The following is a 19,440-nucleotide window of genomic DNA, read 5'->3' on the forward strand; positions in this document are numbered from 1 at the left end:
AAGCACCACCTGAGTACTCACTACTGACCACATTCGCAACAGTACGAAGAAGCATTGATGTCGCTCAAATGTACAGAGAGATGGCTTATCAAGACCTCGATAGCACAACATTAAGACACAAATTAAGGAGTCACCTCTTGAAAATTTGGTGGCCATAATCCGTTGTACCTCATCAAGCAATAGCGTCTACGGCACCGTACCGGCGCACTTTGCCTTCTCTGCCTCCTTCGTGCCATTGCAATCCTTCCGACATGAAGAGCTTACCTTGCAGCACCGTCGATGGTGCCGCACCTGTGCGACCACTGTACGGTAGAATGGACAATATCAAGGTCTTCATTGTCTGACACTACAGAACAATATTAAGGAGACACAACGAAGTCGCTTCTCGCATTTCCGCTTGCCAAGAAAATTGCTTTGTCGATGACTGCTGCCTTTTGCACCACTTACCGCGATGTTGACGCTTGCACAGATGGACGAAGATGCGAACGTTGAACAGTGATCACATGCGCTCCTCGAACAAGGACAGCTTTTGTTATGCTAAGTGGTGTAGGATGGGTCTTTTAGGACTCGAGAATGGACAATAATATGGTTCCGAGTCTCCTCTAACACCAGACTTTCTTTCCATCATAACGATCTACCTAACAAAATGAAGTTCACAACTATTCTCGCCGCTGCTCTTCCTGTCTTCGCCGCCGCCTCCGCTCTGCCTGGTGGGCAGGGCGAACAAGGAGGAGAGAAGCCTGAAGGCATGGGCCAGTGGGGCGGCGGCCAAGGAGCGGGCGCCGGTCAAGGACCACCCGCAGGTCAAGGCCCTCCACCAGGGGCTCAAGCTGATCACGAACACGGTCAAGGGCACCAGCAGCGCGAGATCGAGGCCCGCGCCGCCGAGTACGACTACATGATGGAAGAATGCAAAGAATACTATACGGGATGCGAGCAAGTGGTCGTCGTCCCAAAGGGCCAACAAAAAGGCGTTTGTATCGAATCTCTCTTCCCAACCGAAACGATGGGTGTAATGCACCTCCTCGATATTCAGACCATTTGCACCTATTTCGAGAAACCCGGCTGCGGTGGCGATTCTAGAGGGCCATGGAATAATCAGGACAAGGAGTACAGTTTCGACGCATACGAGGACGGCTTCTTCAAATGGCACCCTAAGTCTTACTCATGCGAAATTGCTAAGTTTGGCTCTGTAAGAGCTCCGGTGGACGAGCTTTTCTGATTGTTAGCCTCGAGGCCGAGTGCAGAACTTCAGGTATATGGTGTTCGATGGTTGAAATTTCGAGTAGATATGTCGGAGAAGGCGATGTTGGACGTAGGGCGTGAACAGAGCAGGATGTTCTTTAATGCAATCAATTTCGGAGGAATATGAGCTCACAAGCACTCGTCGTCGTGAAAGGTTTTCATCGCTGAATCTTGCTGCCAGAAGGAAGTCGATCACAGCCACGTGACCATGTGACCTGCTAGGCTGCGCGTCCTGCACGCCTGCCGCAGTGCCCTGCCTACATATCTAACCTGGTGCCTCTTTTGCACGACAACCTAATACTCAAGTCACAACCTTTACAAGCCCGCGTTTGGATTCATCTGCAAAGGCTTTCCCTACCGTATACCCGACGCTCAAAGACCAGACAACCACCAAGTGGTCCTTTCGCTAGGTCATCATCCATCAAGATGGTAAGTCAACCACGCAACAGGCATCTCACAGTCCAGTGATCCCAAAACTGACACATCTCACAGTCAGGCCAATCCCTCCGCATAGCACCCCCCGCCTCCCACCCAACAAGCACAACAAACACCCAAACCTCAAAGTTCACATCCTCATCCTCCTCCTCCACCTCCCGCGGCGCACCCTCGGCCCCCGGTCTGCCAGACACCATCCGTCTCTCGCAGCAGTCTCAAACCGCCACACCAGACCAACTATCATCCACACACCCGCTCGAATCCCGCCTCGCGAACTGGCAAAAGACACAATCGTCCCTACAAGCTACACTCCTCAGACGAACATTCGGCATTGCGCTCCCGTTGCGGATGTCGATGGAGCAGAAGATGGTTAGTCAGGCTGATGGCTTCCGACCGAGTGTGCTGGGCCCGGTGAGCGGTGTGCATGGGGATATTCTGCGGAATCGGGATACGAGTATTGAGTGGGAGGATGTCTACGCTGGTCAGGATGGGTTGAGGGGGGTTGTGGATCGGGGTGGAGATGGGCAGGGGTTGGGTTGGGTTGAGGAGATGGAGGGGAAGGTTGGAATGGGGAGGTGGTAGAGATTGTTCTGGTGGAGGCTGATGGCGAAGGTGTCTTCAGATGGATGAGCATGCGATAAACGAGACGAATACATTGCACTGGCGCAAGCGACAAGGACGCGAGCAGGATGAGAATCAATGGTTGTGTTGTGAGACGCCTTGGATCTGCGATAGCTGGTTCGAGACCGAGCATAGATATACGGCGCAAATACCATGCTTGCAGAAGTTACGAACGAAAGTACGTCCTACTCGCATAGGCGCATATACGCATTGCATGGTCTTTCTTCACTTGCCATCAAGTCCGCCTGGTCAATGCACTGTGGCGAGACCCCACAAAGGATATGAATACTGCAACTGAATCTACGCTGTTCAAACTGAGAGAGTGAACTCTCTCGGCCAAGGTGCATGGGAAGCTGGCTGAGCTGAAATGCTGTAGAATGATGCCGCAAGACAAGACCTGCATATGTACCCCCATAAATCCTCGTATCACCTGCTGCAAATGACCAACAGACCTCTGAATCCTGCTTACCGAAACCCTCCAAATCATAGCCAAAGTGGAGCTTGCAAGCCTTCCTGCCGTGGCTTCCCAAGGCCACTTTGGCGCACGCAATGCCGGAGACTTCACCCCCGAAAACGAGACGGAAACCATGCCCAAACAGAACCACAACGCCGCCCATGACTCCCCTTTCCGTGGTTGAATCATCAGCCGGCGCCGCTGGAATAAAAAGCCGCGTTGACTGTGCAATATTTGTGACCCAGAATCGTCTCTCACATAATGATACACCTGCACCCAGGACTTCTGCCCTCAGTGCCGTCATGGCTATGCGTACGTGAAGCTTTTGCGCCTTTCGCGTCCTCTTCCTCGACAAAGTCTTGTGGCTTGATAGACATATGAACCACGTTTGCCGCATTCTGATTAAACTTGAGATCTAGTGATGTGGTTAGCAGCCGCTCTGTAACATAATATCTCTGTGGGCATACCTTTGACCGCTGCTTTGTCATCCAACACTTTTCCAAAGGAGATGAGTCTGATAGCACTTGGACTAGAAGGCTTCGACTCCCAGTCGTCCCTCCATTCTCTCAGTATCAGTTCTTTTACTTTATATACGCTCAAATTGAATGGGTCGTTGCCCTGCACCTGGACGTTTCTTTTCGCTAGGTACTTCATATCCAGGTTGAAAGGATGTCTTGCGCCCGTAATCAATAACAACGTGATCATCAACGTCGGGCCCGTATCCTCAGTGTCCTTCGGCACAGGAGCCGGAGAGTCGGAAGACTCCCCTATCGCTGTTGACTGCGCGCGATCTCGTAGTGCGGTCGGTACACTCGGTACCGGCGGAGGGGTTGGTGGATTCTGTGCGTTCTGGATCGCAGTCGTTGTGTCTGTCCTCATCGGGGCATGCGGCATTTCTGAGCTGCTGAGCGTTTTATGTGTGTCTGATTGTTCTAAGGGGCTGCCGACTCGCTTATCGGTCTGAAGACTATTCAACTCGACGGGTGTGGAGGAGGGAGCGTCTTCTTGCGAGCGGGTCGGGATGTCCTGCGCTGGGGATGGGTCTGTGTTACCCTGCACGGGTCTGTCGCTCGAGGACATGTTTGATCGGCGTGAAACGAGCGACTTGTGGGATGAATGTTCTGGACGACCTTGTCCAAGGTGAACAATTGCCGAGCGTAGGCAAGCTTAAAGCGATTATATCGTCCTCGGATGCGGATGTGGTGAGCAGACGGATAGAGTTAGATACGTGAAAAACAAGGATACGTTAGCCGGTGTCAAGCGATGGCAAAGTGACTGGGTGTCTGTTGTGCTATGTGTAATAGAGCGCAACAGATGCTTGCGAATGTTGTATTAGCTGGACGCAGTGGCAATGTCCAGTAAGATACGTAGCATTGATGGAAATCGTGGAGGAAGTGACGGGATCGGCTGGGGAGATTCGTTCGAGGTCAAGCCTAAACAGCCCGAGACCCAGCAGACCCCAGGCGAAGCGAGCAGGTGCACCCCGGAGCTGTACCCTTGTCGAAGCAGATTTTGAGGGTTATTCTTCTATCGTGTCGTTCTTCTATCGTGTCGCTGATGCCCTTTGTATGTCTACGGAGCAATTTCTATTCTAAATCTCTTCCTTCCGCCGTGGTTTAATACACTTCGTTCGCTCTCGAGCTCGAGGGTCACTCGTCTCATGCATGTAGCACAATACCCTCGCACGTCTTCCAACATCGTCACAAGACATGTTCTAGCTAGCTATGCTATGGCAGTCCTGACCGAAGCATGCCAATGTCTTGTCATTGCCACATTTGAAGCCTGTTCGAACGGTTCACTGCCTAGATCGCTCTCATCAAGCTTGGCTCAACTCCAACAAGCACAACGTGGCACATGCTGCGGGATGGACCGTGGAGGTGGATCTCGGCCTAACTCATGCTTACGGAGTACGCACGCTATTGTTACGACCAGTTTGCGTATCGCGTGGCATCTTCATATCTCACACCTTCATACGCTTGACGTGCTTTAAGCAGTCGAACTTTGCCAATACTCACCCCAGTTCCTGCCTCTCGAGCTTTCCATGTGTCAAGTCGAGCCTCAAGTTCCTTGACGACTCTGGCATCGTTCTGCACAAGCAGGGCAACGGCATCATAGCCACCTGCACCTGGCGCAACACCTCCGACGGCTCCAGGGATCGCAGTGCAGGAATCAAGCAGCTCTGTAATGACTTCTGGCTCAACTGGAACGTGTGACTTGGCCGACATCTCGCGAACCAAGCTGCGTATGGTCGATAGTGTATCTGCTACCTCTTCGAAGCCGTCTTGTTCAATACCGTCCAACTGCGCGAGTCGTGTGAGACCCTGGCATAAGTCGTTGCTCCCCTGCTGAATCGCATTCCATAGTAAGTCGGCTTCCACAGGATTCTCCTTGCGCCACGCCAATATGTTACGCACCATTCCTGGTGTCTCCGATCCACAGTCCACGTCGCACATCAAAAGCAGCAGCTGCCGTGGTATCTGGACTGCATGGCTTGAGATCTCAACATCCCACTTCTGGTCCACATTAAGATCATCCACACAAAGATGTAACCTCTCAGCAAATCCCTCTGAAGCTGGCTCGCCGACCGCTTCTAGTATGGCAGGAGTAAATCTTCGATACAGGCAAGCGCCGAATACTGCTGCTGCAACGTCAAAACCGGATCCTACCTTTCCTTGCGCAGCACAATGCGCTGCTTGTGCTAGGTTGTGTATTAGATGCTGCGGTAGGTGTTGCCCGATATCGTGCATGTACCACGCAATCAGTGCGGCAGTGAGTGAAGTGACGAGGGCAGCGGACGAACCAAGTCCTGTCTTGTGTGCTTCACTCAGCTTACACCCAAAATTTGCAAAGCCATCGTGACCTGCTTGCGTCGTTTCGGATTGTGAGTAGTAGCTTTCATCTGCCATGATGGTCAGCTTGCTGGGGGTGAATGAGCTGACTCCGCGGGCCTTCAGATACGAGAGAACATAGCGAAGTGTTGTTTCCACAAATTTGTTGCTAGAGGCTGTAAAGGACTTTTGGCTTAGATCTGTCAGTAGACTTCTGACATTCCTGAAGTTTGTGTAGGCTTACTCCTTGATCTGCTGCACAAAGGATGACTTCTCTATGGCAGCTTCTCGCATCTCATATAGCCACTTCGCATCTTGGAATTGTGGCGACTGTACGAGAATCGAGGTTATATGGCTCTGTTCACCATTGACCGCTTCCCGCTCCCATTCTTCAATGTGGACATGAATCCGTGCATCCAGACCAAGCACTAAGCCGGTATGTTTGCGGTCAAGGACGAGGAAGCCTCCTGTGAAGAGAACCTTTCCAGGTGCTGAGAGTGCCAAAGGGCTTCTCATGATGCTCGGTTTCTCGTCCTGCTTGACAAGTATTGGCGTTTCAAATTTCCTGAGCTAGAAACACGAACAAAGCATCACCACGCATTTGCCATGGTATGCTGGTCTTTCTCAAGCCTAGACGCGATATAGGTTCTGGTCTTTGCTGCTTGCAAGCCACAAGCATACATCACGATGCATCATTTCTGTTGTGCTGATGCGCGAAGTGCTAAGGAAGAAACTTGTTCGGAAAGTGGGGCACGAAGTTGGCGGTTTGGTACAAAACGGCACTATAACATCTCAAATGGGGTTATGACCCAGCTACAGCGAATGGTCGTTTGCATTCACCATGTACTACTCTAATTGTTGTAAATCTAGTATGAGGAGATAGAGAATGTGATTCTCTATTTAGGAGATTAGTTTAATACCTAGTAAGGCTTCGTGGTGCGAGTACACGTTCGTTATGGTACGGTGGCTTTTCGAGGTGGTGATGCGGTCTGAAATCCTCCGCAAACTTAGTACTGGGTCAAATCCAGAGCCTGGATCATAACCCCATTTGAGATGTTAGTACACTGGCACGTGCTACTATGTAGCGTACACCTTCATAACGCACCACGGTATGCCTACCAGAAGGGAGGAAGCACTGAATGACTGTTCCTGACGCCAAGGTTCTATGTGCTCAGTCATTATGAGCAGGTTTTGCTTTCGCACTGGAACCTTTAAAAGGGTTGCCAGGACCTCGCTTCGCAAGACTGTTGTGACCATCACGACATAACGCAACCAGTGAGATGCAGCTCTCGAAGTTTGTCGATACTACTGCCGGCTCATGCATAGACAAGAACGGACAGCCACCTACTCCTACCTTCCTGGGCATACCATGCGAGCTTCGCATGCTCATATACGAATTTCTCATTGGAGATAGGACTTTCTGGATCAATTTCGCTCCAACCGCGGGTAATCAGATACAGTCGGGAATCATAGGGTCGTTGAAAGTATTGCGGCTTAGTAAACAGATACACGATGAAACACACAAAATTCTCAAAGTCCGCACTCTCCGCATCAACCAGTTCAGTGAGACTGACTTCCACAAGTTCGGTCGGGTACGCGAACTGATATCGGGGTGGACCTCCACGATTGAGGTAGTGGTCGTGTCTTATCGATTAATCGACATAATCGACAGAACTCCCAACGACTTGTTCCAACCAACTGTGCTTCGAGGCCTGCAGGAGATTGTGTCAATGCCGAATTTGCGAGCCATCACATTTGAGGAGAAGTACATGGAAGTTCGGCTTGGCGATGTCGAACTGGAGGAGCGTGCAAAGGCGTATGCAGTAAGGCTGGGGCTACGAATAGCTGCGTTTCAACACATCAGCGCGACAGCTAAGAAAACCCTTGAGCACGAAATGCGGCGCCGATACTGGACTGTCGAGATGAAGTTTGTAAAGTGCAGTACCGCTATTGATGCGTCGGTAACTCTGTCAGCAGCTCCTCATAAGAATACACTGACCTCATGTCAGAAGGCTGCCCAGGCCGAGCCAACGGACGGCCGCAGACAAGTATTGCTCGAAGTACCCAACGGCCAAAGCCCACAAGTCTCACAGAAGCACTGGCTGACCATCGCCTAAGTCGACAAATCTACGTTCTCGAAGGCGACAAGCCTCCTCTTCTAGCTCTACCTACATCAATCGCTGGGTCGATGTTAGTGTAAAAAAACAATGGTGGTAGCTTTTCCAGATGCTCAAGGTGCCGACCAGGCATGGTATATGGTCGAATCAGGATGTTGCATAAACCATAGGCTTGGGTCTCCCCCAGCAAGCCGTTAGCCGTTGAGAAGGAGCGTTTGGTATGATATTGAAGGTCGCAGCAGTGCCTGGACATCCTCGGTATGATGTTCTTCCAGTCTAGACCTCCTTCAGTGTCCAAAAAGTGCAGTGGTAGGCAAGAGCATGACGTAGAACAGGAACTCGATCTGAGTAATTATTAGGAACATTGTCAAGGCGATATATTTGGCTACCCCTGGTATTCCCAAGCGCTGTTCGTGTAGACCAGGGCCCAAGCTGACATTCCGACGAGGAGACGCGCTCTGTGTTGAGTCACAAGACTTGAGGGCATGTTAGGGACGATCCGTGGATGAGCTGAATCGTTCTCCTGGAACTTGGGTGCCTGGAGCTTTGATTAAGCTTCATGTTAGCCTGCGGAAGCATAGTCCAAGGCTATTCCGATTGGGCCCTGGATTGCTCTAGCATCCACATATCGAGAATAGTTCGGCTTGATTCTAAATTCGCGCAGCAAGCGTAGCCGGCATCATTTCGTCGAACATGCGATCCTGGCACTTCAGGCCTGTCCATCCGTGTCTTCCATCATCGAGTCCCTTCACCTGTCCTCCGTATCCTCTACGCTGCCCTCCACCTTCCTGGCCCTCCCGTCTCAGTCCAGGTGACCACGTCCCACTCAATCTCCTACCTCTTATCTTGGCAAGATATTCGCCTCCTAAAGTACCTCGAGTCCTCGCGTACCTGAAGCAGCCTTCCTCATCATACCACCACAACAGACTCACGCGACACACTCTCCACTCACAGAGAGTCTTACCAATCAGTCACACTCACGCAAGATTTCTCTACCTTGACCAGCGCGATCATTGACGGCCGTGGTCGTCGATGACCCTGCAAGCGACATTCCTCCGATACCCCGAATTCTTCCTCTTCGGTAGAAGAACGTCCGTCACCTAGATGCCTTTCAAGCCTCTTTCGCATCTTGCACGTATCAGCTTTGCGAAAGGAGTCACCCACGCTTACACACCTGGTGCTGTTGTTGCCAGTCAACAAGGTCTAGGATCGTTACATTCCGCACCCGTTTCGAAGTTATCGAAAGCAGCACACCTACAAAATGCTTTCTCATCTGCATCGGGCTCTGGCGCTGGCGCCGGTGCGAAGGCGAACCACGCCAGCACCTCGAGTACCGGTGACGGATCATTGAGTCAATTCTTTGCGGCCATCAACCAGGCACAACAGACTGGCGATGATACAGAGTTGAAGAAGCATCAAAGCGCAAGAAGAATAGGTTGGAAGCAGTCGGAGAAGGCAACTGGGTCACGATCATCTGCTCGCCTGGACAACCTCAAGCCTGCGGATATTCTGAGACAATCGGTGCGAGCGCCAGTGACGCGGTCTTACAGTGATAATGCAGTTCGCGATGTTCAGCAAGCAGAGGACGAATTCCGGGAAGCCGAAGCGCTGGCGAAGATTGACGAGGCAATAGCACAAGAAATCGGGACCATTCAAGAGGCGAAGACAACCGAAGCCATCGAAGAACAAGCAAACGTTGGCTCCCCAATCGCGAAAGGCACAGAAACAGAGATCTCCGAGTCGTCTGATGCAATCAGATCTCCAGAGACCGGATTGACGAGCCCTGTGTCCGAACTCTCATCTTTGCGATCTGAGGAAATCGTCGAGCTCGGCGAACACTCACAATATGCGGAGATCCCATTCCAGTTCCAGTCTATGGTCAAGGATGGTCTTGTGCCAAATGTCCATGCCTACAACTACATTATTCAGTCTGCTATCAACCTGGCAGGCGGCTACCAGCCATTTCCGCGAGCGGTCGAGGTCTTCAATGACATGACCAATAAAGGTATCCAGCCGAATGAAGAGACTTACCGAATCCTGATCGCCTTCTTGTCCTCGCAGAGCCTCCTCGCAAGTCAAGCGCAGAAAGAATTGCGACAGCATGAAATGCGATATGGCTCAGGCCAGGGATCGTTCACATTTGCTTCCATCAAGCACAAGCAGGAGTTGTACTCAGAGGACGTCTCGATCCTTATGGCTACAAAATTCTACAACATCGCACGAAGAGAAGTGTCAGGCTTCAGACTATCTGATTCGCAATACGCAGTGTTCTTGAAAGCCTATAAGTCGAGCGGAGCTGCGCCCAGCATGGTGGCTCTGAGCAAGGATATGCACAGCCAACAGCTTCTTTCGAGCCCTGAGAATTGCATTGCTGCTATTGATGCTTGTGCTCAGGTCAAGGATCTGTCGAGCGCCAAGAAGATTTATCAACAGTACAGGGATTTGGCTATCAATCGCAGCACTACCGACGTACTTGACAACGAAGCCTACACTGCATTGATCAAGGCTTATTACGCTTCTGGAGAAGAGGAAGAGGGTCTGCGCTTCTTCGAGCGAATTGTGCAATCACTTGATGCAACCACCAACAAAACCCATCTGATCCAGAATCTTACCGATACTTTCGTCGCAGATGGTTTGGTTGAACACTACGTCGAAACTGGCAATTTGCATCAGGCCTTGGAGAGCTTGAAGGCTAACGAGTTGAGCGAAAGTGCTCGTTCTCGTGCCATCAGCAAGATCTTGTCTGCTGCAGCAGATAACAATCAGGCAGATCTGGTCAAGGCTTCTCTCACGACTGTTGGCACATCCATGATGAGCGCCGATTCAGTGATGGCAGTCGCGGCCATGCACTTCCGAGCTGGCGAAGTTGTTCAAGCGAAGGCGTTCTGGGCGCAGAATCAGAGAACTGCGGATGTGAGCTTTGCTACCATGTACGGGCTATCTGTTCTTACCACTGGTCACGTTGAAGCGGCACTGTCAGATGTTTTGAGCATGTTCAGACAGATTCGACTTTCGCCAACAGAACAGTCACGACCACAAATTAGCGGCAACCTGGACGAGTCAGTGCTGCTTCTTGGTCAAACACTTTCGCAAGATAATATGCTTTACTCCAGCCAAGCAGCGGTACTGCTGTTCCGAGTCATGATCGAGAATGGTGGACTGGTACCTTTCATAACACAAGCCGCCATCGCACGAATTGGTCCAGAGTGTGTGCAACAACTGTCAGAGCAGGACATTGCCCTCGCTCTGCATGTTCAAGCTTACATGCTACCCACCCAAGCACATGCTACCAACGACATAGCACAGACAGCACGATTCTCTCACCTGCTAGGGACCGCTCTCGAGCGCCGCATCGGCATGGACCCTGCAACAATACATGCTGTCGACAATGCGATCCCTCAACTCGCTGGCGTAAGACCTGACCTTGAGAGAAGATGGAATGCATGGCGCAGACCAGAAGCTGCTACGCAGCAGGCTATGTCACCGGTCATGGCTCAAGCACCCATGCGCGAATCGCCTCAGAGTGCTCAGCTCTACGACCCCTATGGCCACACTACCGACCATCGAGCATCGAGGGTCATTTCCGAATTGATGGAAAGCACTAGCGGCAGAATTGAAAACCACATCAATGAAGCCATGTCTAGACTCAAGAACGTTCGACGAATGGGCCGACATCTGCAGTACAGTGCCTACGCCAAGCTCATCACTGCGGCTGGCAAGTCCAGACAAAGTGCACTGATGCACGAAATCTTGGCTATGGCTCAGACCGATGTCCCTTTTAACCCTGCCATTCCTGCCGTCCGAAGTGGTTGGGTCTCGATCTACGATTCTATGATCGCTGCATGCCTCAGTGTTGGTGAACGACAACTTGCGGCCAAATTCCACGAAGAGCTGCTGTCGATGGGTGCCGCTCCTTCCGCAAACACTTTCGGTATCTACATAACTACTTTGGAAGGCACGTTCGACGAAGCTACCGAAGCAGTCAAGATTTTCCAGCGAGCAATGTCCGAAGGTGTCACACCTACAGTCTTTCTGTTCAATGCTGTCATCGGCAAGCTCGGCAAGGCACGCCGCATCGACGACTGTCTCCAATACTTCGGTCAAATGCAGAATCTTGGCATCCGACCCTCTTCAGTCACCTACGGAACCCTTGTCAATGCCCTGTGCCGAACTAGCGAAGAGTCTTTTGCCGTTGAAATGTTCGACGAAATGGAAGCTGCTCCCAATTACCGACCTCGACCCGCACCTTACAACTCCATCATCCAGTACTTCCTCAATACAAAGCGCGACCGAGCTAAGGTACTCCAGTACTTTGGCCGAATGCGCTCTAGAGATATTAAGCCCACGTCGCATACCTACAAGCTGCTCATCGAGTCATATGCGACTCTTGAACCTGTCAATCTCACTGCCGCCGAGACGGTCCTTGAGGACATGAAGGCCAATGGTGTCGCTCCTGAGGCTGTACACTACGGCTCACTGATCCATGCTAAGGGCTGCGTTCTTTCTGACATTGCTGGCGCTCGTGCCATCTTCGACTCGGTGCTCGCAGACTCGTCCATCAAGCCCACAGACAATCTGTACCAGAACATGCTCGAGGCCATGGTCGCCAACCATCAAGTCACCGAGACCGATTCTGTCTTGAAGGACATGCACAGCCGAGGCATTCGCACGACACCATACATTGCCAACACCTTGATTCATGGTTGGGCCGGCGCCGGCAACATCTCGAAAGCCAAATCCATCTACGATAGCCTAGGAGCCGAGAAGAGAGAACCAAGCACATATGAGGCTATGACTCGAGCTTTCCTTTCGGTTGAAGACCACGCTTCCGCCAACGCTGTCGTCAAGGAGATGCTCAGCAAAGGCTACCCAAGCGCAGTCGCTGACAAGGTTCTTGGACTGATCGGCTCTGCTTAATATCCTCGACACAATTCGACTACTTCCAACCTCATTTCATTGTTCTTACTAATGCATAGCGACGGAGTTTTGTTTCACGAGCGCGGCGCAAGCACAGCAAGCTTGAAGCGTCAATGATTTACTGTTTTCACGACTGAACGGCGTGTACAAAATATACCCTGCATATATGGCGACGGCGTTTTCAGCTCTTCAGAGCTTGCTTCCACACCAGCCACGATTAGGCTGATGTTTCGAATGGTGTACAACAAAATGGGACGGATATGTTCATGAAGAATCTCAACTCAATTAAAGTGCATAGAAGGAGGAGGACATCTGAAGACACTCGGATAACGGAATGATGGAAGAAAGATAGACCTCCTTCTATGGTGGATCTTGGTTGCTCGCATTCAAGGAAGAGTAAAGGAAGGGCATACATAGTACAGCTATAGCTGTTGCCGCGGTGCACAGATCCAGAATCTCAACTACAATATGTTGAAACACTAAAAATATGTCTTGTTCTCCTGCTGCGTGATCGCGTGGTCTTGTCGACAGCTCGCTAGTCATCCTTGCTCACTCTAAAGCCTAAGGTAGTTCCTGCCTTTGCTCGGAATTCGAGCCGCAACTTCCATATACTATACCTTCCCATCGCGCCTTCGTTCTTCGTCAACCATGGGGCGCACTTGCCGTGTCTCACCTTCCCACCCACCCTTTACAACGTAATAGCACCTGCTATCTGAATTCAAAGCATTCGTGCCTGCCCCTGTTGTCTCCTTGGTTGCCCCTGCCTCGATTCACGATCGTGCCTTCCTTCAGAAGAGCGGTGGTAACTGCCACGGCTTCAGGTGGCTGTTTCCCCTCATCAGCGTCGACCGTGCCTGCCTTGCTAGAAGACTTATTTGCTCTTTCCTCGTCTCGATGGCTAGTCGCGCCTTCCCCTCGTGCTCGTACGTCTACCGGTAGCCCCCTGCTCCATGTCAAGCTCGCACCTTCCCCATCGAGTCGTGCCTGCCTTGAGGCCGCTTACGTGATCGCGCTTGCCTCGATTCCAGGTCGTTCCTTCCTTTCTGAGGCCGGTCGTGCCTGCTTGGAGTGATCGTACGGGGTCGTGGCTTCCTCCTGTGCAAGCACCCAGGTCGTTCCTCCCTTTGATTGAATCGCTCTGCCCAATCAGCTGGTCGTGTATGCCAGGCGTCTCCTCTGCATTTCGCATGCGTTGCATCTACCTCAGAGCCTGACCGTGTCTTCTTTGTGCTGAGCTCAGTCGCACTTACCTTGCGTAACGGCGGCTCTTTCCCTCGCTTCCTTACGGTTGATCGTTCTTTCCTCCTCGGTTAGACCTGACCTGGTGACGCATTCCCGAGCGGTCATCAAGATCAGCAGTCGTGACTGCCTTATCGCTTGGTCGTGCCTTGCTTCCTTCTGCCACGATGGGTCGTGCCTGCCTGATATGCTGAACATCGATCGCGCCTGCCTCTTCTCCAGCCGCGCCTTCCTTTCCGTCAAGATCGTGTTGTCAGCCTCGAACGATATGGGGATGGTTTCGACGCACGATCTCCCGCCCCTGCTGATCACTGCATGCCGCCTTCATGATTTGTGCCGATCGTGCTTCCGCTCATATCAGGCGCTCCTACTGTACCGGCGGCGTGGTACCTTCCTCCTCGCTACTAGTAGTGGTGATCGCACCTTCCTGGCCTGACTCTGGGTATCGTACCTTCCTTCAGTGTGAGTGTCGGTCGCTCTTTCCTATGTTTATTGCTACCATTTGCGCTTTCCTGCGATGTCGGCAGTGCCTGCCTTTAGTACCGGTAGTGCTTTCCTCGTCGGTGTTCGTGATTGCTCCTTCCTCGAACGCCGGCTGTGCCTTACCATTATACTAAGTCTCAAGCCGCTCGTCCCGCTACGCTACTTGCGAATGCTTGCTAAGCTTCATAGGTAGGTCGTACCGTCGTACCTACAGTATGTAGAGTCGCAAATCGAGTTGAGTCCCCGTCGCGGCGGGTGCTTGCAGTGGTGGCAACGCCGAGCTCGCTGGTATGCGTTAAAGGCCAAGCTGTTCTTGAAGTCTTCGAATTTAACATGCTATATAGAGTACAGATCAGATAACCAGCCATGCAGCCCGTGACATCCCCCCAAGCCCAATGAGTCGTACAGCACATTACCGTTCCCCTATAACTCCTGGCACAATGCGAAAAGCAAACCGTGGTTTGGGCCCACAGGGTGCTTACCCACTCGTTAGAAGCGATCATACACCACCTCATTACTCGTCGCCCTAGTATGCGCCCTCCCCTTCGACCGGTCTCTAGCCGAACCACTCTCGTACGACGTCTGCTGACTCCCATACGGCGCAGGCCCCGCATTATCATACTCGTCGTACATCCCCGTCGGCCCACTACTCGGTATCGATGCATTCCTGCCCGGCACCACACTCGCGCTCTTCCTTACATCGCCATAGCTCTGTCGTACGTCGGTCATTTGCGCGTAGCCGTGGCCACTCAGCTTTGGATTCGAGCCGTTGCCGAGGTAATTGTGGCTTGAGGCGGGTCGCGGATTGTATTCGAGGGAGGTGGTGGTGTCATAGAGGGAGTTTCGGGTGCCGCCGTGGTTCATGGCGTAGAAGGAGCCGCGTTTGGACATGGGGTCGATGTGGTCTGTGCTGTTGTCGTCCATGTTGGACATGAGGGGGTCTTTGACTTCCCAGTTGCCTTGTTTTGTGCCGACGCTGAATTCGAGATCTTCTTTTGTGATGGAATCCCAGTACTAATGTGTGTTAGTGTTTGCTCAATGATGTTAGTCGATGGATGGATTTGCTCACCTTGTACACCATCATCACGGCCAATAGATTGCAAATTGTCGCGAAAAAGACGGAGTCAAGATAGTGGCTCGTCTCTTCGCAGATCTTCGTGCCCAATGCATAGAGAATAACTTGGCCCGCCACGAAGAAGAATACCCCGAACGCTAGATCGCCCAGCGGCCAGCGATCTTGCAATGTGTTGACGACAAGGAAGAACTGCATGACCACATAGACGAACAAGAACAGCGCCGGAATGATATACAGTACCACGAACAGAATCGTCGTGCTCTCCGGTCCAATGCCAGCCCACCCCTTGAATGTAAGTAGCGACACCGCAAATTCAACAATGAACATGCCCAGACAGGTAGCCCGCAGCATCCACACTGAAAGCGTCGTCCCGTCTTCATATAGTTGAAACCCGACAAACCCGTTCACCATCAGACTCATGCACAGCGCACCCGTGAGTCCATTCTGTACCGCGACGAACCACGGAAATACACCCCCATTCGTAGCCTGGATGACGCCTGCATCGAGCACAAGACTTATACACGTGAGCAGGAGGTAGATGTAGAAGAATGTCAAAATCTCTTTCCGTCCCACAGCCGTGAACTTCGATCGGACATGTAGAATCATGATGGTCGTCATTATTAGGGCGCCGATGTGCGCAAAGTCATTGGCGGCTTGGAAGATGATTGTGTTTGCGAGCTCGATGGAGCGGGCGGTACATGTTGTTAGGAGGAGGGGTTGGTGGCTCGTGGTCAATGTCGAGGGAGGGCCGAGGATGGAGCAGAGGGGGAGCGCGGACTGTTGGCAGATCCAGTCGAAGGTCCCGAAGCCCATGGCTGCGGTTGTGGTGTGTGTTCTATGTTTTGGCCAATTTGTAGTATATTTGAGAGATCGTCTTGTTCGTCAATGTATCAGTTTTCTGCTCTTCGCCTTTGTTTGTTGGGTTGCGTGGCGTTCGCGTCTAAAGCAGCTTTGAATGATTGTTGTAATTCGTGTGCGATTAGATAATAGATGTGAGCGAAGGATGGTGATAGTGACTCCGAGAACGATTGATGGCTGTCACTAATTGCGCATAACGAATGTTGCTGGTTGAACAAGGATGATACTTGGATGAAGTGCCTGCGCCTCCGATCCAGCGTTGGCCGTGAGACAAGACTGCGACGAGCCTTTCAGGAGGCTGAAAAGGGAAACAGGCTAGTACAGAAGCGTATAAGCTTTCGGCAGCGGGTTCATTACTAGTTCCAGATTCATATCTGCGCTAGCTTTTATCCCAGCACCATCGGGCTCTACCTCTGCTGTCTATGCCTGTGAAAGTTATCTTCGGCTAGAAATGTTCGGCACTGGCTTGATGTTCCATTGTATGCACGGTGCGGCTTCAGCAGCATACTTGACGGAACTTGACAGGCACGTTCGCACTGCAGCTATTGTTGCGCCAGCTAAACAAGTGTTGATCTTCAGGGCAGGATACAAATTAATCATCCATTCATGGTGATATCAAGCTATTGAAGTTGCCATCGTGAGTTCATAGCTCATGCCATCATATGTTGTTCAGCCCACCCGATACGCCTATTGCTGTCATCATCACGTTCCGGTCTTCGAGAAACTCCTTCCTTATGATCACTCATACAAGTCTCAAGCCTTTCCAGATCCAGCTCTTCCGTTTCGCTGAGGAACTTGCTGAAGCAAGAGACGCGCCTGATGTTGAGCTGTGGTCAAGGTTTTCTTCTGCTCAACGATATGCGATTCGAGATTCCACCCGCCAAACCACCAAGATACACTTCGAACGTGCTCTTGAGATCGCTCTAGAAGGTCACTGGACAGTTCCTCGAACAGGTCAACGGTTTGCTTTCCGATGGCTTGAACATTAACCGAGACATCAGTCCAGAAATCTTGCAGTCTCCGGTGCATCTCCCGAACCTGCTCCTTACCTTCTGCAGCTAGTCTATCACGACGAGCTCTGCGTTCTGCATAGGTTTCCTTGTCAGAATCGTCTTTGTACTTCGTTTTCAGCTTCTGAATAACTGCATCAGCCTTCTGTCGCACATCGTCTAACTTCTCGAACGGTGTTGGAGATCTGGTGCTAGACTGCGATGGTGATTCGGATCGCACCTGCTCCATCTTTGGTTGTGCCTGTCCTCGACTAGAACGACCAGCCAGCCGGTTGAACATCTGACCAAATGATTCTTTGGAGACGACAGGATCATGGTCGAATGAAACAACTTGAGTGGTGTTAGCCGAAGCTGTTAAGAGAGCCGACGTCGCTGTTGCTGTTGCAGTTGGCGTGCCCAGCGTCTCTTGGGGGATCATAGATGTGGTGTTGAACTGCGGTGTATTGTGGACTTTCTGTAGCAGATTTTGCGATAAGCTCATAGTGTAAGCACTGAGCAGTAGAATCCCGACGATGAGGAGGATGTCTTTCAGTAGCTGACGACCATCGAGAGCCGACCAGGTTTGCTGTAGACCTTCCATGAAAGTGACTGGGTTCTGCTGACGTTGGACTGGTTTGGGAGCAGGCTCGACAACTTGCAGAGCGAACATGCCAACATTGACGTCGGACTCATAGCCTTCTGGAAACACCGCTCTAGTGAGAGACTTCAGTATAGAATTGGACTTCCATCGTGAAGCGGCTCTGGCTCGTTTCTTTTCAGCTACACTGGTTATGTGCTTGATGTGGTGGTTGAGCTGATCGGTGTCAATGTTGACAAAGCTATCCAGGTCGATAGGCTGCTTGATCTCCCGCATACCAATTCGTGTTTGAGTGATCCGACTCATGGTAATACCAGCTTCTAAGGATAGCGAGCACAATCCGTTATTTGCTTCGTTCGTGACCACGACAACGGGCCAGAAATAACGCCGAGCCAATGCAAGAGCCTCTTTCATGGTGAAGAAATCGTCTGCCAGATCCTCACGACAGATTTGAAGCACAAGAAGGTCAGGTCGCCATGGCTCTTTAGTGCTCACCTCCATCACTTTCTTCACTTCAGACTCGAAAACCATGCCACGTTTTAAGGCAAATCTGATGCTGGTAGACGACTTCGAGCTGGGCTTCAGGAGTGTCATCTCGTCCACCGACATCTGGGCTTGTGAAGGGATGAGGTCTGCAAAGGCTGGCTTCGAACCAGGACCAAATTCTGTCGGTACAATGTTGAAGCAAGGTGAGACTGTCGAGGATGGAGATCTTCCGATGGAAGAAGAGGCCACAAGTGCAGCTCCTATCTTCCCAAGTAACTCGTCCTTTGTCTCGTATGCAGAAGCAGCACCAAAGTAGGCGATATTGAATGGTCGGTTGGTAACAAGCAATGGAGACTTTGACACAGTCATGTTGATAGTTTCCTGTGGAACCTGATCTGAACTGTGTTGTCCCTCTGCAGGAGAGTATGGTAGCAGGCGGGAGTATTCGAGATCGATGGTATCCGGGTGCGGCTGAACTTCCGACCTCTGTAGTATGATCGTGTCCTCCATGTGCTCGTCACATCCTTCCTGTTCTTCCCGTACCTGCTCTTCACGATCAGGAATGGACTGACCGACTATCATACTTGTGGCCCGGTCCTCGTCAAGGTCGGCATCACTGCCTGTCTCGTCTTCCACGGCGCTCTCAGTATCGTGGGTGCTACTCAGGTCGACAAGCGACGCAGTGTCAGCATTTTCTGATTGAAGGTCGTCGTCTTGAGAGAAGTCAGATGCATCTAGCGAAGCCCAACTCTCGTCGAGAGCCGGTACTGAGTCGGCTGGAGGCATGATGGTGGTGTCCTGTGAGGATGCGGTAGAGTTCGAGAGGAGAGATTCGAAAGAGGTATCTAGAGCGATAGTTGGGAACCTTAGCTGGATGGGTCTTCGCTGCACCTCTTCAGTAATATCAGTTTGGTTGGGTAGACGTCTAGCCTCAGTGTCATCAGCCATGCTCAAAAAGTGACCATAGTAACAACCAGGTTCCACGACGATGGAGGAGAAGAAGCGAAGGTCGAAATTAGAAGTACACTTACGTATCAAAGAACACAATATCCTGATATGGTTCTGGTGCCTAAGCCGAAGAAGGCAAACGGACTG

At 51.5% G+C, this 19,440-nt stretch overlaps 8 protein-coding genes across 8 annotated transcripts; 4 read left to right on the forward strand and 4 right to left on the reverse strand.

Annotated features, from left to right (window-relative positions):
• Positions 1–646: 646 nt before the first annotated feature.
• Positions 647–1,222, forward strand: PMZ80_001828 (uncharacterized protein; the record flags this gene model as incomplete). Its single annotated transcript, XM_064870267.1, has 1 exon — positions 647–1,222. One exon carries the CDS (start codon positions 647–649, stop codon positions 1,220–1,222), a length of 576 nt encoding a protein of 191 aa, XP_064735764.1.
• A 449-nt stretch (positions 1,223–1,671) lies between these two features.
• On the forward strand, positions 1,672–2,262 carry PMZ80_001829 (uncharacterized protein; the record flags this gene model as incomplete). The annotated part of the gene is made up of 2 exons (XM_064870268.1): positions 1,672–1,674; positions 1,738–2,262. The coding sequence occupies 2 exons, from the start codon at positions 1,672–1,674 to the stop codon at positions 2,260–2,262; spliced, it is 528 nt and encodes a 175-aa protein (XP_064735765.1).
• Positions 2,263–3,009: 747 nt separating this feature from the next.
• On the reverse strand, positions 3,010–3,835 carry PMZ80_001830 (uncharacterized protein; the record flags this gene model as incomplete). Its single annotated transcript, XM_064870269.1, has 2 exons — positions 3,010–3,170; positions 3,223–3,835. 2 exons carry the CDS (start codon positions 3,833–3,835, stop codon positions 3,010–3,012), a joined length of 774 nt encoding a protein of 257 aa, XP_064735766.1.
• An 842-nt stretch (positions 3,836–4,677) lies between these two features.
• On the reverse strand, positions 4,678–6,099 carry ERG8 (phosphomevalonate kinase; the record flags this gene model as incomplete). The annotated part of the gene is made up of 2 exons (XM_064870270.1): positions 4,678–5,806; positions 5,828–6,099. 2 exons carry the CDS (start codon positions 6,097–6,099, stop codon positions 4,678–4,680), a joined length of 1,401 nt encoding a protein of 466 aa, XP_064735767.1.
• A 764-nt stretch (positions 6,100–6,863) lies between these two features.
• Positions 6,864–7,700, forward strand: PMZ80_001832 (uncharacterized protein; the record flags this gene model as incomplete). Its single annotated transcript, XM_064870271.1, has 1 exon — positions 6,864–7,700. The coding sequence occupies one exon, from the start codon at positions 6,864–6,866 to the stop codon at positions 7,698–7,700; it is 837 nt and encodes a 278-aa protein (XP_064735768.1).
• Positions 7,701–8,804: 1,104 nt separating this feature from the next.
• Positions 8,805–12,617, forward strand: PMZ80_001833 (uncharacterized protein; the record flags this gene model as incomplete). Its single annotated transcript, XM_064870272.1, has 1 exon — positions 8,805–12,617. The coding sequence occupies one exon, from the start codon at positions 8,805–8,807 to the stop codon at positions 12,615–12,617; it is 3,813 nt and encodes a 1,270-aa protein (XP_064735769.1).
• Positions 12,618–14,828: 2,211 nt separating this feature from the next.
• CHS7 (Chitin synthase, class 7) lies at positions 14,829–16,227 on the reverse strand (the record flags this gene model as incomplete). The annotated part of the gene is made up of 2 exons (XM_064870273.1): positions 14,829–15,353; positions 15,409–16,227. 2 exons carry the CDS (start codon positions 16,225–16,227, stop codon positions 14,829–14,831), a joined length of 1,344 nt encoding a protein of 447 aa, XP_064735770.1.
• Positions 16,228–17,025: 798 nt separating this feature from the next.
• Positions 17,026–19,293, reverse strand: PMZ80_001835 (uncharacterized protein; the record flags this gene model as incomplete). Its single annotated transcript, XM_064870274.1, has 1 exon — positions 17,026–19,293. The coding sequence occupies one exon, from the start codon at positions 19,291–19,293 to the stop codon at positions 17,026–17,028; it is 2,268 nt and encodes a 755-aa protein (XP_064735771.1).
• Between the last annotated feature and the right edge of the window lie 147 nt (positions 19,294–19,440).

Source organism: Knufia obscura (assembly GCF_036327395.1).
Source record: "Knufia obscura strain CCFEE 5817 isolate CBS 148926 chromosome Unknown scaffold_1, whole genome shotgun sequence".
Lineage (NCBI taxonomy): Eukaryota > Fungi > Ascomycota > Eurotiomycetes > Chaetothyriales > Trichomeriaceae > Knufia > Knufia obscura.